The 17,197-nt window shown below is 38.9% G+C and overlaps 1 protein-coding gene across 2 annotated transcripts in view; it reads right to left on the bottom strand.

Annotated features, from left to right (window-relative positions):
- maml2 (mastermind like transcriptional coactivator 2) overlaps positions 1-15,177 on the bottom strand; it is a 356,799-nt gene extending 341,622 nt beyond the window's left edge. For both annotated transcript variants that reach the window (XM_073043295.1, XM_073043296.1), the window contains exon 1: positions 14,082-15,177. In XM_073043295.1, coding sequence (XP_072899396.1) covers positions 14,082-14,396 — 315 coding nt within the window. In that variant the 5' untranslated portion in view covers positions 14,397-15,177. The remainder of the gene's footprint in view (positions 1-14,081) is intronic.
- Positions 15,178-17,197: the final 2,020 nt, after the last annotated feature.

Below are 17,197 nucleotides of genomic sequence, written 5' to 3'. Positions count from 1 at the left end.
CCAAATGACTCCCAGCACAGAGACAGCCATTGATTCAATGCATAACCCAGCAGGCGTATCCACAACTTCTGAACCACATCTTCGAGACAACAAACTGAAAAGAGAACAGGAGCCAGCCAGGGCAGAAGTCTCATAATAGAAAGCAAATCAAGCTATAATACAACCATGAAATTTTGAAGTAAAATAAAAACGATCACAGGGATAAGAGCAAGGAAGCGATTGAGAGAACAAAAAATGATTTAGTGGCCTATCCTTCTAATAGGGTCTGCTGTACACTCCCAATTAGCAGAAGACTGAGGAATAAAGCCAATTCACACAAATCTATGACCCACACCAATTTAGATCATTCAGAAAAAACAGCAATGGAAACTGCGCGCAAGAAATCTAAGCAAACATAATTCATAGCGTTCAGAATTAGAGGCAAGGGGAGGGTGCAGCCACTAGATTAGAGCTTGAGTTCCTCAAGCTAAAATGTATTGACTGTTATTTAATAGATGTTAGTGTAATTAATACAGATTTAAAAAGCTGACCACACAATTTGAGTGGTGTGATGAGGATCCTGAGCTGCCAGGACAGGTAAAAATGGGAGATGTAGTTCAATCTTGCAAAATTGAAAATATTAATGGTGAATGGAAACTCCTCCAAAACTGCAAGATTTTAAACAAATTTGAGCAGAGGATTCCAAAGAACAGGGACAAAGCCAGCAGCAGAAGTTGATGAGGTCATATAAGAGACGGAAGAAACCTACAAAAGCATTGCATAAAATGAAACAAAGAGGTAAATTTGAACATTTAGTTTGGCAATTGTTGCTGATTTCTGTGCAATTTTGGACACCATCTTACAGTAGATCTACTAATAGCATTTATAAAAAGAGCAAAGTTTCATTGGCATAATCACAGGGCTATTAGAAAATGAAACTTGAGAGCAAAGGCTTTTTTACAGAGATGAGTAACAGATCAAGTTTATGAGGTAAAGAGTGATAGACTTATTCCACTGAATTTTGAGATAAGGGAGCTCTTCAAAATAATCACAAATGGTATTTAAAAAGTGAAATTCTCACCCATCATCCTGAAACTGAACAGGCAAAATATTTTAATTGGGAATTAGTATATGAAGGAAAGCTGGGGAAACTAGTAGCTTGTTTGGAAAAATCATTCATGTAGACTCCAAAGGCTGCCTCAACATGCATCATATTATGATATCTTGTATCAAGCTAAAATTTGTGTCCTTCTAGAACTTTAATTATCCATGAACTGGCTCCAAGCTATCAGACTGATTCAGGGTGGCATAGCACCGTGTGGCTGTAAATCTATCAAGTTTTGTTGCATTGCTGTTCAACGAAAGAATGACAGTATAACATGGTGTGGCAACAGGTCATGAATATCAGGATGTCTGAGAGAGAGAGAGAGAGAGAGAGAGAGAGAGAGAGAGAGAGAGAGCAATTGCCTTCCTTTGAGCTAATCAAAGAGTGCTGCTGGAAAATGCATCTGCAGACCCAAGCTGAATATAGGATCCACATGCGTTTTGTTGCCCTGTCGACCTCAGAGTTTAAACTCCACATGTGAAGAATGGCTACTTGGGCATCAAGCAGTGTGAAACATCCGCTGGAAGTGAGGATACTGGTTATGGAGAGGACTGAGCCCTGTAGCTACATTCCACGCACACAGCGTATTTGCCCACTCTCACTCTCCAAAGCCCTTTGGCAGCAGTGCTGGAAAGCCACAAGCCACACAACTGTGCACCCGATAGTGTCATTGCCTTGGCAGGAGGGGAAATTTCACAAAAGCCCTCCAGAAGCAAGTTTCCAAGGTGAAAATGGGAACTAATAGTTCATACTGTGACACAATGCTACAACGCAATTGAATAATTTTCAGATTCAGGTAGAATATTTATACTCTGGTTATGTACATCATCAACCTAATCTTGAAATTAATAAAGTATTCCTGAATCGCCATATACAACCCTGAGATTCATTTTCTTGTGGGCATTCACAGTAAATCCAATAACCGTAATGGAATCAATGAAAGGCCACACTCGACAGGACAGGCAACCAGTGTGCAATGTCAACAAATAGTACCAATACAAAAGAAAAAAAGTAACAATAAATAAATAAATAAATAGATAGATAGATAGATATATAGATTGATAAATAAATAAATAAGCAAGCAAGCAATTAATATCAAGAATATGAGATGAAGTGTCCTTGAAGATTAGTCCATAAGTTGTGAGAACAATTCAGTGATGGGGCAAGTGAAGTTATCCCCTCTGGTTCAAGAGCCAGGGATAATAGCTATCCTGAACCTAGTAGTGAGATTCCTGAGGCTCCTGTACCTTCTTCCTGATGGAAGCAGCGAGAAGAGAGCATGACCTGGGTGGTGAGGTATCCTTGATGATGGATGCTGCTTTCCACAAGAACGCTTCGTGTAGATGTGTTCAATGGTAGGGAGGGCTTTACCTGGGATGGACTGGGCTGTATCCATTATCTTATGTAGGATTTTCCGTTCAAGGGCATCGGTGTTTCCATACCACGCTGAGATGCATGCAGCCACACATCTATATAAGTTTGTCAAATTTTAAGATGTCATGCCGAATTTTCACAAACTTCTAAGGAAGTTTAAGGGAGTTCTTATCTGATGAAACAATCATTTGGCAATAATCAGCCCTCAACACCTTTGCTAAGGAGTCACATTAATCTGCACCCCATATTAGGTTCCACTTGTCTATTCATACTACATTTCGGAGGCATCATGTTTCTAAACTTTCCTCTGGTATAGCTTCATTCTATAAACTTGCTACAATATCAAGGCAAGTTTACACCAAAGTGGCATTTGATTGAGCCTATACAAAGCACATGAACTGTATCCACTACTTCACTTGTAGTTACTGACAAATCTTTAAAAAGACCACAGTTCTTAGTGTGGCTGTTTATCATTCTACCTAATAGCACAATTTTGATGAGTTTCTGACATCTGCATCTACCAAACATCAGTTGTTTAATGATGCAAATACGTTTCATTATCAGACTATCAAATTGAAAGTTGTACTTTCAGAGGTAGACACAATCATCTTTGCTTGCAATAATCCTGGTGGTCATTAATTAGCATGTCACAATGTACCTACTGACTATGCCTCTAAATTATTTATGACATTTGTCCAGCGTCTGGAGATGTTCAAAATGACAAGACTTCCACTTGCTACAGCACTGTTAGTTCGTGACCTGAAATATTTATTTTCAATTTTATTCAAAGCCAAATGCTGAACAGGCATAAATTTCAGTAATTCTGAAGTCTTCCATCTATTGCTGTAATATATTTGAGAATTTTTTAAAAAAGATGCATAGAGTTTAACAGCTATAGTCAAGCTCAAGGGAGATTCAGAAATCAGCCCCACACTTACAACATCAATGTACTGGTTAATTTAAAGATTAATTTAAATGATTTTAAAGAGCTGATAAATGCAAATAACCAACATGCTTTGAAACATACAGCACACACAACAGGGAGAGCAAGGTTCATCCATACAAAGAGAAAGAATCACAGTTGCAGTCTGTATTAAATCAATACAGAATACGGCCACAGGAGAACTTAAGGATGTCACCAACACTAGCATGCAAAAATACAGTATACATGCACCTCTAAATAAGGGCCTAATAAGCAATATTCAGTGTTTAAATACATTAAATGCTATTCATCATGTACGTATCTAATTTTGTACATTCTGAAGCACACTTGTCAAAAAAATTAAGAGTTCTATTCTGTGGCTTTTTGATTTTAATTTCTTTCAGGATTGTCAGCCTGTAAAATATATCCTCTAGGAGGGGGTTTACACAAGTTCAACTTCTGATGCACAATTATTCTCTTGAAAGGAGAAGGTGCATAACGTAAAAGGCATCAGAAAACACAAGATTACACCATGCCTATTAGCCTTTAAAACAAAAATCTAAAACAAGGGTAACGATTATATTTTGAAATGTTAATTTAAACCAAATTTGCGATTAAAGTTTACCAAACTCAAAATGAAATTTCTTGAATTAAACCAGCCAAATTATTGATACAACGGTGTGTAAACAACCTGTTTAAACCAGATATAGCCAGCAAATTCAAAACAATGGATTAAAATGTACAAATATGAAAAACAGCTGGATTGTTCTGTCCCAGAACAAAATGATAGCACCCTTAAGCATATGCCACTCGGCTTCTGCCAGTTATATCCACTATGAGTCAATCAACGCAAAAGTTCTTCAGAAAGATGAAACAGGATAAAATATGTGAATGGATGCTAAGCAAAAGGAAAGTAAGAGAAGGATAGCAAATTGGAGCACATAATATTGTAAAAGATAAGCTTTTTTGGAAGTGAACAGTCGAAAATTAATATCAGGTTTATTACCATCGACACAAGTTGTGAAATTTGTTGTTTTGCTGCAGCAGTACAGAGCGAGCAAGAGATACAAATTAGAGTAGTCACAAAACTATATATCTGTTTTTATGAGACCGAGTTGCTAGCTTGGCACTCAACCCAGCACAGATGGAAAGTGTGCAAGGAGCTGGCTGGATTCGAACCTGGGACCACTCGCCTCAAAGTCTGGTGCAGATGCACCCCGATGGTTATTCATTTTACATGTTGGTAAATAGTAGCCTGGCAGATCTGGGCTAACGATCTTCAGTTCTTATTCATTATTGTTTTTTTCACTTCTTACCCATCATAGAGGAAGTTGAAAAATAGGATCATACCAATTATTTGTAGACGATTGACGTGATTACTAACAAATGTAATTGCTGAATGGGTTGCACTCTCTCACCTGGAGGAGCACAGCAGAGTCAGCAACAGCAAGTCTATTTAACAGAAGCCTTTGAAACAGTGTTCTCTGACCGAAGTTCACAGATTTGCTCTAGTATTCCAGATCCAAACTAAACAAACAGGTCTTCAGCTTTTCGCAGCTTCAAAGCAGTGAGTTTGGATCCAGACAGACAAAGCTTAAAGAACAATCAGTCCAGCTACAGATGGTGCTCCACTCTCCATCAAACAAGGCAGTGCAATTGTGTTGAATAAGCTGATGCAGAAAACATACGACAATGTTAATAAAAACAGTTCAAATACCTAGCATAAATGTGGTGGACAAAGCAATATGAGTATCTGGAAGCAACAAGTCCAGGCACAAAACCCAGCTAATGGTATCGCAATGCATTCTGACCTGCTATCCCCTCTGTACTTTCTATATTGACATGGCCCTAGTAACAAATCTTTGACCAAGTATTTACAATTCTGTACCTGAGCTTGCTTCCAAAAATGTCAGGCAGACAGACAAGAATTCGGAAAGAAGTATAATTTTTGAATGAACTTTACCCCAGATTTTCCCACCTCTGCTCAAAAACAAATGCCAGCAGCTTTCCATTATTTCATTCAACCAGCCACTTCTCATGTGGAAGTGTAAATAAAGTGTAAAAAGAATAACAGGTATGCGCATCAATATCAAGTTGTATTACGCTCTCTCCACATCGGGTTTAGACACTTTCTTGCACAATTCACAGGATCTATTCCTCCTGGCCCAAAGACGCTTAAGCCAATTTCACAGCTCCTTTCTGAGTGAGACCATTTACTCAATGTAGACTGGGAATCAAATCGAGTGCCTTTTGGTTATACAGCTCAGCTACACACTCCCTTTATCAATTGAGCCATTGGGAGGTGTTACAGCTGCTTTCTTAATCTCATAAAATATGGTGTATCTGACTGTCATTTCACCTAAAGGGCTGTCAGCTTAATTTAACCAACACCAGAAACTCAAGTAGCGATCACTCACGTAAATAAATGGATGCAAATTAATGAAAAGGGAAAACGTTACCAAATTAGCCATTTGTGTTTGTGGATTCAATTAAGCAGATTATATCCATACAAGTGACAGGACGAGTAAATTTTCAGGGATTGTATGTAGTAAGGTATGATGAAATTATCAGGAGGCACTGTTTTTAATAAAGACAATTGCACACCTTCCCACATTTTACCAAGAAATTTAATTTCAATGTGTATTTTAAAATAAGACAGAATTTAATCATGTGAGCTTTTCATAATTATTTGAGGGATGTGTTGAGTGTTTAATTCCTGTTATGGTGATTTAATCCCTCATGTGTTCAGTCAAGTTAAATATGAACAAATTATTTTTCTGTTAACATTTTCATCAACGCTTGATCTATTAGTGTTAAGTCAAGGAACAGTTTTCCATTCTGGACACTTAACACCATCATAAGGCCCTTTCAGACAATGGCCAGCTGCAGAGATAAAGCTCTCTCTATTTTGAATTGACAGAATATCAACTTTTAGTTTTTATTTAAAAACTGACTACTGGTAATGCCAAGGAGATTCCAGATTTTATACTTGATCCCAACTGACACTGCAGCTTATATACTAAAATTGGGCCACAATAAAAGACTTGAAAAACCCTATATTTAAGGAAGCAAGATGTACTTGTAGGTAACTGCAACCACACCTTGGTTAGACGTCAATGGCATTTTGAAAGCAGCAAAGAAATATTCGCAAACTTATGTTGTTTTTAATAAAAGAAGCAATTTATTTTACTGTAATTCTGAGAGCCCAGTTTCATGTTGCCAATAGATCACTGGTTCAATATTGCTCATTTTCTTTACCAAATTAGTTGATCTGAAATGTTAACTCTTGTTTTAGTCTCCAGAAATGGTTTTTGATTAGCTGTGATCTTCCAGCTTTTCCAACTTTAAAACACTAATAATGAAAAAAAAATCTAGGCATTTTGCAGAGTTCATGCTATCTGTCTGGCATAAACCAGTGATGAATCTCAAATCGGAATCAGAAGGCAGTAAGGATCATTCACATAGTCAGACTAAACCGCATAATCCCAGGATGAAGAGACACCGAATGATAATCTTCTACCAACATATCTACTGGTGACAACAACCAAGATTTGCCAAAAAATCGAAGAATAAAGAATGTAGAATATGACAAGTTTTAAACAAAAGCACTTTACCGTTTTGATCACCTTAATAAACCTGCCATAAATAAACTTCACATGAACCCCCACATAGCACACAATCTATGTTACCTGTACATAAACCATGCTGGATGCAATAGATTATTTGTTAAATAATTAATACTATTAAGCTCCAGACTCATTAAATGTGAACTAATCACAGAGGAGTATGTGAATTCTCTTGAAGATCAACTGGAAGTGCTTTGATTACCAACAGAACTGTAGCACAAAAGTCAGCTCCTTTGTTTTCAAAACAACATCCAGCACTCACCAGTTCCTCTTTGTCCCTGGTACAAATTAACTTCAATGTCAACACCTTATTGCATCTGCAATGTTCATCTTTACTCTGGGTATATTTACTAAGGAGATACCTATCTGCTTGCACTACAAGTTAGATGGTTTCTGGTGACCTCCAAATGGAAAACATTTAAACAAAATAAAAATATCATGTAGCATTCAATTCAGTGGTAGCTGACTGCTTCGGTTGTCGGGTTGTTTACACAGGTGTGATATCACAATGGATATCAAAATGAAAATGTTTGCTTGGTGGCATTTTGAAACAAAGATTGTACCAGACAATTAATGCTTCCCATTTAACCCACTCCAACTTACTCTTAACTTGTTCCTTTTACAATATTTTCTTTCTTAAAATGAAATGTAGTAAGAAAAAAACACATTTTATGGAGATCCCATAAGGAATCAATACAGATGGCTACCTGAAAGTGATCAAACAAAACTGGAAAGGCTTGCAGGACAATAATTTAGAGATTACGGGCTAGATTTTTTGGTCAATGGGAAGCAACACTGCTTGCCAGTGACACCAAAGCAAACCGTCCTTAAAATTATACAGACTTTTATATATAAAAGTATACATAATGGGCTTTCCTTTTCGCACATGAAATATTATCAGCTGATATTTCCAAGGGGTCTCTGGTGACCAGCAATTGCAATGTTCTTAAGCTAGATGTACAACCAATCACTTTGAAAGTTACAGGCAAAACAGGAATGAAAACTCATGGTCTTAACTTCAAACCAACAAAATTTTGAAAATACACAAAGTTTAAGATGCAGGCCGAAATGCCGAACAATTTTTTAGAGAATAAGTTCATTATAAGATATGTATCTGAGGGAGGCAATTCACATGGATAAAATCCATATATTTTGACTGAAGGTCTTAGAGATTTGTTAAGCAATAATTATTGCATATAATACATTAATAAACCCACTTATATCTCATACAATAAAATAATTCTGAGGGTACTTAATATTATTACTTTGAAAATGTGCAAAATTATCATTATTTCAACTGATTTCCTTTCATGGCGGTGAAAAGCTGAATCACTGACAGGAACTTTGGGATTTCCGCCTTAACATACACATGTGCGGAAATCCCGAAGTTGCAGTCAGTTTCATGGTGTAATAATCATCAAAGCTAACAGTTTCACTGTCTTTCAACCATAAATTCTAAGCCTCTATGAAACAAAACTGAAATCTTAAGTCTGGTTCAAGATTATCTCAGATTCAAGTTAATAAATACACAATTACTAAATAACCATCTGGTTTCACACATGTATTAAAATTCCATAGATATTTCTCAAAATAATATTCTATTCTAATCAATCAGCAATATAAATTCATATTCAACAGGTAGAGAACGTAACTTTATTATACTCAATTTGATAAAACAGAGAGTTTTATGATTAGAAAATGCTCAAGGCAACATTTGATACAACTTGCACAAGCAGTAAAACACATTTCACAAAATATGATCAGGGAAATTGCTGAACAAGTAATTGAAAACTTATTTTCTCTTTTCAGATGCTTATGTGTTATTGCAATTTTCCAGCTCATTATGTTTCCATTAAAGATTATTGATTTTATTTGCCTGTAGTACTTTTTATTGCAACTCCTCTCCCCACATAAAACAATTATTCTAACAGAGTATTAGCATAATAATATTGGGGTGGAGAGAGAGCTAGCTCCTGATTAATATTCACTGTATCATTAGTTTGGGTCAGTAGGTAGTAGGATCCCATCAGAGTCACAAATTCAATGTGTCTATTGTAGGTATAACATGTAGTGTATATACTGTACACTTACTGTATAACATAAGTAACACTTTGCATTGTCCCAAAATGGTGTAGTATTTTTTACAGAATTATATTTTGGATGATTTTATAAACTACAACTGTCTATTTGTTAAAATATTATAATTTGCCTCTCTAGAAACTTGGTCCTGGTCCGTATCATATCAACAGCACATTTTAATTTGCCACCAAAATTTAGTTCTGTGATTGAAATGTATTTCAAAAGCTCTGTCCAATCTAGTGTTGTTACTATGTTGCATTTTTTAGTATGACTGAAAGGGAATGAAATTCTAGGCACTTGGGTTTCTATGCTAAAACCAGAGAGATGTTCCTATCTGCATACCTCCTTCAACTAAAACAGGTGAGAGTGCAAATTAGCTGCTTTATGTTTGTGCATTATTGGCTTCCAAAACACAATGAATTTTGCCATTTTCAAAATTACTACTCAAATACAAGATCTTTCGGTTCTCAATGCTTTATCATCTCTGACACTTTCTATTCCTATAACTAATTTAGGAGCCTCTGTGAGTATTCACAATCAAATCTATGCTCTGCAGGGTGTATTAATACGTGCAAAAGTGGCTTTGTATTTTTAGACTCAGGAGTTTGCTGCAACCTCAAGACTTTGCTAGAATCACACAGCACTACTAAAATGTTGAGCATGTGATTTGACTTATTTCAGCATAATTACCCTTTCACCCAGAATGATAACATGGTGTAAAGAGCTAAATTTGCATTTAAAAAGCACAAACCTGGTTTGCACTGTATCAGAAAGGGGCCTTTCAGCATACTGGGTCTATAGCTGCTCCTAGCAGAATAATCCCATTCACCCTCTCCTTACTTCCCTGTACCCTGTGATTTATTCTCTCTCTCATGCCTATCAATTCATCTCTTGTTCTTTTACCACTTATCGATATATCATATTTCCTTACAGCACAAGCAGAAGATATTCCGCCCATCCTATCTATTCTGTCCTGTTCCCCTGATAACCTCTCTCTATCCCACCCCCATCAACTTTTCCCCTGAGTCTTCTGCCGCCCACCTTAGCTAAAGGCAATTTATAGGGGCCAATCAATTTGCCAGCCTACATATCTTTGGGATGTGGAAGGAGACCAGAGTGCCTGGATTCAAATTCACCACAGATACCACTGGAAATCAGAATCAAACCAGACTGCTGGAGTTGTGTAGAAGCAACACTATCTCCTGCGTCACCATTGCCAGTAAACTTGGTTTTAGACATTTGGGGTGATACAACAGGCTTTGGAGAAATTCAGCAGGTTATATACAGATAAACTCTTTCTACTCATAGGCAATTCAAAATAAAAGCTCCTCATCGCAAACTTAGAGCAGGGCATTAAAGAGTAAGTTTAGAAAGTATTATGACCTGCAGGCTAGCGGAGGGAAGGAGCGCCTTACACCTCCTTTGCTAGAGATGTATCTCCACCAGTCAGCCAGGAGTAGATTTAGGATGGAGATTTAAGAACTCACATTGTTTTAGGAACAGCTTCTCCCCCCCTCTCTCCCCCCCTCTCTCCCCCCCTCTCTCCCCCCCTCTCTCCCCCCCCTCAGGCAATTTATAGGGGCCAATCAATTTGCCAGCCTACATATCTTTGGGATGTGGAAGGAGACCAGAGTGCCTGGATTCAAATTCACCACAGATACCACTGGAAATCAGAATCAAACCAGACTGCTGGAGTTGTGTAGAAGCAACACTATCTCCTGCGTCACCATTGCCAGTAAACTTGGTTTTAGACATTTGGGGTGATACAACAGGCTTTGGAGAAATTCAGCAGGTTATATACAGATAAACTCTTTCTACTCATAGGCAATTCAAAATAAAAGCTCCTCATCGCAAACTTAGAGCAGGGCATTAAAGAGTAAGTTTAGAAAGTATTCTTCACTTGAAGGCAAGTAGCAGCTCCCAGAGAGCTATAGATGCTGAATCAAACTTCTTTGAAAAATCAAAATTTTCAGTAAATTCTTCCTATATATCTGTTTTGTCTCAGATTGACAGCAAGACATATTTTAAGATCTGGTAATATTGTTCAAAATAGATATTTTTTCCTTTACAGGAAATCTCTGTATCACTTTCCTTTTCGATTTTGTTACCTGAATGATAATGTTCCTGGTTTCCTTAATGGTGGAGCGCTCATCTTCCTCCTACTAGAAGATCAAGATCTTAAGTCATACTAAAATAACGACGATCATGTCTGTTTATATTGAAAGTCATCGTTCAGACTTCAGTAGAATGATGTGCATTATATTTTTTCCCACTCTTCAGCCACTTAACAGTGTAAAATAAACTGCTGTAAACTGTTGACTTTTCATTTTGCTGACTTAGCTTGCATCTGGAGGGGCAGCTTAGAGCAATGGTGCATTAGACCAATGCCCTGATGGTAGTGGTGACAGCAATATAGGGTGGTAAGTTATCACACAAGTGTCCTGTTACAAGCTTAAAGAATTTTCACTTAAGTAGGATTTTTTGTGTGGAGTGCTGATTCCACCCCCTAAATGAGCCATGTGTTAACATTCTGAAAACATGCAGCAAATAATTCCTACCCTTAATGTTTATTTATTTTCTTCTTATCCCTAAATACAGTTTTCCTGTTTTGTAAATTGAAACATATATTATTGTTTGTGAAGGTTTCAATAAAGAGTTATTTCAGAAAGTGATTTTTCTAATTACTTAATGACACAAAAACAAGTAACTGGGACTGAGATCAAAGTTGCAATTCAATCAAAGCACTGAATTAAAGTTCATAACTGTTGAAGACTGAATTTCAATCTGAGATGCTATCATTGCTTGTGAATTGTAGCATTATGTACACACACACACACACACTCACTCACTCACTCACACTCCTATCAGCTCAAAGTAAGGCCTGTGTGAAATACAGATGGAGCTCAAAAATCTGAGTTAGGCACAAGATAGACAGAAGCACAAATTGAAAGCCATTTTCCAACAGAAATTGTCACATGCCAGTAGGCATTTCTGTTTCAAAAGCAGGCAGCTGGGAGTCAGAGAAGATGGAAAACAGAAGCAGCTTACAGCGCAGACTACTTGTTTACATTTTCAAATATGTTCTACCTGCTGATAATGATGTTATATTTGTGGGTCACGTTAAGAGCCAGTTGCCATCCTTCAGACATCATTTTTCACTGAGCCCCAAAAATGGGCTAGGTGGCACTCACCACTCATGTTCCAGAAGGGGTGAGAATTTCAGATGTTGCTACCTCCTCTCACACCTGAATGGGAGGGCTGTGATACTAACACTTAGTGATGCAGCCTGGAATCAGGTATCCTGGCCTTGGATCTCCCCCCACAGTGGCAGGGAGGACTGAATCCCTGAAAAAAAACACCTGCAATTCCCATTGCTCTTTCTGCTCGCAAATGACCAAGCACAGATACTCACCCCTCGCTGTCACACTCTCTCTCTCCTTTCCAGTCTAGGCATCCTGAACAGAGAGACTGTGTGTGTGTGTGTGTGTGTGTGTGTGTGTGTGTGTGTGTGTGTGTGTGTGTGTGTGTGTGTGTGTGTGTGTGTGTGTGTGTGTGTGTGTGTGTGTGTGTGTGTGTGTGTGTGTGTGTGTGTGTGTGTGTGTGTGAGTGAGTGAGTGAGTGAGTGAGAGAGAGAGAGAGAGAGATGAAAGGAGCCGCACTCAGCACTGAATATATGCATCAAAAGGTTGCCGAATGCTTTGGAATCCACAATTTCTGCAAAAATCACAATTTTAATCGGACCCTACTCAGAAATTAATCTATTGCATAGTTAAGGCAATGCTAAGCAACAAAAGCCCTGGTTTAATCTGCTTTCTGTTCTCAGCCCCTAACCCTTTGCCATTAATTGACCTCAGTACCTCCAGAGTATGGAAAGGAAAACTCATTCAGGTTACTGATCATCGCCTAGCAACTCCTGCTGAAGTGCAAACACAAGGACATCAGGATAACATGCTGCACCCCTGCAGCTGCCAGTTAGATATCTACTTGCACTCGTTGGCAAAGCTCACATTAATAACAATACCTTGGTTGTTCAGTATCCATAGGTAATACATAGAAGGCAACTGGCACCTGTAGAGCCATACACGTAGGATCAGCATTTTCACAAGTAACAACACACAGACCAATGAAGAAAGGGATACAGCAATTTCGTTTTCCCACAACACAGCCAGCAGAAATACCACTGTCAACAAGTTTTAATCCAGATCAGACACTAAACATTCAAAGATTTCAATTGACGGACAATTATTTTCACACACAAACGCTAATGTATAATTAGGAATGTGCTTCAAACTACATTCGCAGCTAAAGATAATTTATGAAATGTAAATCACCCCAAACTTAAACTATTTTATTTTACAGGGTATTTGTTATTCTGTATAACAAGCTGCCACTGAATGTTATTCAAGGCTGTACAGCAATCTTTCATTAAATCAAAGCAATTCTTCTCCTATTTGGCAATTAACCAATAATCACTTATTGGTCAGCTCATCAAATTCAATGTATTGATTACATGGCTGGTTGGCTATTTCTCCCAATGAGATGCAAGGGTCATTCAGTTCACCACAGACTGGGTTACACGCCGAAGAATGAACACTTCATAAAGGACACAGCTTATTGTTTCAAAGAGAGATAAGGAGACCAATAGACCTGGCTTTTCTGATAACATTTGGGAAACTTAAAACAAATTAAAATCTAGATTCTTAACTGTGATGCACAGAGCCATTTTAAAAGTTGAGTACATTTTGAATCGCGATTAATGCAAGATGACATTTTCATGCAAATCACTGTAAGGAAGGTCTAACAAACAGCTTGCAAAAAGACACTTTTCAAAGTCTGATAACATTTCGAAAGGGAAAAAGCTGCTGATCCAACCACAATTCTTCTGAACAAAAACAACAACAAAGAGAATTCCAAACTGACCACCAAATCGCGTCGCTTCCCCCCGCCCGCCCCGAGATAAAGAGGCAAAGTGAGCGAGTGAAGGAAACAAACTTACAGCGATCAGAGTGAGATTCCTGTGTTCGCTGGTTGAGTTAGGTCCCTGGGTCTGTTCGCTATCGCAGTTTTTGGGGGCCCGGCTGCCCTCGTGATGCTGCTGCTTGGCTTTTGGGGTCTTCTTGCTACGTGTGTCCAGGTACTTCTGGTGCAGAGCGAGTTTGTTCCTTCGCTCCTGCTCGATGCGCTGCGGCTGGTTCTGCTCGTAACGGACCTGGCAGACTGCGTGGTGCCGGCGGCACAGCTCAATCCTCTGCCTCAACCTCTCCACGATTGCGCTATGCTTCGGGTTTGGGGGCATGTTGTAATCCCCCATCCTAACCTCCCCCTGCACTATGTTGGCAAGTTTCTTTCCTTTCTTTTTTTTTTGTTTTGAGCCTCGAATAAATTGCAATGTTTGTATAAAAAGTATTGGGTTCTTTGTTTTGTTTGAATTAAATCAAAAATCTCAACAAACCCACTTCGGACGCTTTACTGCACTCCCTTCGAGATGACTGAAACCCATTTTCTCTGTTTTATGGTAATATTCCTTCAGACGATCGCAATGGTGACACCGACCCGTTCAATGCTCCCACGGATACTTTCTCTTTCTCTCTCTCTCTCTCACACACACACACAGACGAACAGACACAGATATGTTCGGATCTCCCTCTTCACTCACACAATCCCCTCTCCAGTTCCGACCAACGGAGGGACCAAAAAAAAACTACTAGAGAGGGGGGAATATGTGAGGGTAAGAGAGGGGGTGGGGGGGGAGAGAGAGAGAAAGAAAGACACAACAACAACACACATACACCAGCTCTCACACACAAAAGTCTTCAGGAGAAAGAGACGCCGCCGAAACTTGGCGAAAGGTGCCCGATGGTAGCGGGAAGCGGGCTGGCGATGCCGTCCGCGGCCATCCAAAGGCGGGATCTGCGACAGGCTGCCGGGCAGGGGCACGGGCACGGGCAGGCGGCGGCACTCGGCGCGGTATCGGCTGTCTGCTGGCTCCGAGCACCGAGCCCGCACTCACATTGTGTGTGCTGAGAGACTGGAGAGCGGGCGAGAAGGCGCTTCCCTCGCCAGACTAGCGGAATGATACCGCCACTGCCTGAGTAAACAAGGGAAGGGAAAGGAAAATAAAACCACAGGCTCCAAACAGCAAACAAAATGGGCGAAGCGGCAAATTTGTTTATTAATTTTTTTTTAAAAAAGCTGACTGATTCATTTGGAATAAAAAATAAACCTAAAAATAAAGCGCTAGTTCAGATCGCAGCTACTGCATCGAGTCTCCTCGCCCGCTCCCACGACCGATTCTTCCAGCTTTTCTTTCACGATTAAGTTTCTCGACAATCTGGGGTGCGTTTGTGAACTGGGAAACTTAGCAAATAAAAAAAACGCTTTGATTTATTTTGAGAGAAATCTAAATCCCTCTGACCCCTCGCCAAATTCGAGGAAGTTTTGACTTTGTTAAATGTTTACGTCCTGTGCAATTGGAGAAATGCGTGGACACACATGTCCTAGAGAGACTGCGTTATAAATTCGATGTCCATTGACTGTATCTACCTTATATTACAATGCAGGCCTCTCACCGGGTGCGCGGATCCATAATATTTTACATGAAGTACAGTGGAAGAACTTGACCCTTTTCTTAAATTTATACTACTGTCCATTCTAATCGGCCACTGGCAAATCAAGCTGCAACAGCCAATGAAGGTCGTGTGACAACAACCCAGTGTGACGGATGACCAGTAAACCCAAGCGAGCAAACACCCCAGATCTTAGCTCAACAGGTAAATCTGCATCAGAAATCACCCAGTGTCAAAGAAAGGCAGATGTTCCAATCGCTGCACACTCATCGCGACACCCCATGACCGTTCATGTTCAAACTATTTACACAGCATACACATTAAAACAATTAGAGATAACTTGGGTATTTTGGAAGATTAGCATCAGTCCTCATTAATTTCCACTTTGCACCAGCCTTAATATGCAATGTAAAGTCAGTGTAGTGTATGAATGGAACAGTAAATACAATGATTGATTTACCAGTACAGAATACTTGCAGGAGCAGTCGCTTAAAACTGTACAAGACAAGCTTGAGCAAACATCTTGAAGACATTTAATGTAAGTGTAAGAACAACAGAATGGAAAATATTGTGAAGCAATGCTCTAATGCAAGCTTAAGATTGTCTGTGTTTCCATGATATGATTCTGAAGGGAAACAAATTGAAAGTCACTGAAAGGGAAACTCAAACTCATTTGCACTGGGACCACAAGGAAAGAGCTCCTATAGAGGGAAATCCAGGAATATGGACTGCTTGAAACCATTTGTTTGTCTGCCAAGCCAGTAACACCACACTACTTTATCTTGGGTATTTGGAGTACTATTGGATGAGAAGTTGTGCCTAGCTTTGCTTTTTACGTGCAATTACAAAAGCAGGAATGTCAAGGACTAGAAAAAGGCCAGGTTATTGCCTGATAAAACTAGGAAAGCAACTGGATAACCCTCCTGGCTACCCAACCAATCTTGACTATTCACTGCAACTATACCTTCAACCGGTCTCTCTTCCATCACAAAAAAAAACTCAACTTCCTTGATGATTTCAGGTCTAACTGTACATGCAGTAACCAGGCCTTATACCCTGCAATTTCCACCTATATCTGCATGTGATACAATGTAATGAAAGAGGTTCTTTCTTGTAAAAATTGTATTGAATTTATATAGTTCTTGGAAATGTTGCATATATTATGCTATGGGTCTGTGATACTTCAGCAAATAAATTTTTCATTACACCTGTGCACACATGTATTTGTGCAAATCGCAATAAACTCAACTTTAACTTTCAATAAGGTTGTCTTTCATAAACTGACATTGCTTTCCGCAGGAAGCGGTACTCAAGGAAGTATCTACAAATATATCTGAATAGTTTCTGCACTTTCACACAACATTTGCAGAAAGCCATAAAAAAATGTGACAAGGGATATAAGAGCAAAATCCTGCTGATGGATTCTTCATCCTTGGTGTGGAGGACTGCGATTCTGCATAGATAAGCAATTGCCACACTTAGACAGGGAATGTGCAATTGAATATAACCAACTGTACATTGCTCAAACCCCAGTCAGTATCCATCT

The sequence above is a fragment of the Hemitrygon akajei genome, chromosome 4 (assembly GCF_048418815.1).
Source record: "Hemitrygon akajei chromosome 4, sHemAka1.3, whole genome shotgun sequence".
NCBI lineage: Eukaryota > Metazoa > Chordata > Chondrichthyes > Myliobatiformes > Dasyatidae > Hemitrygon > Hemitrygon akajei.
Note: the sequence above shows the minus strand (reverse complement) of the source record. Positions and strands in the feature narration are given on the sequence as shown.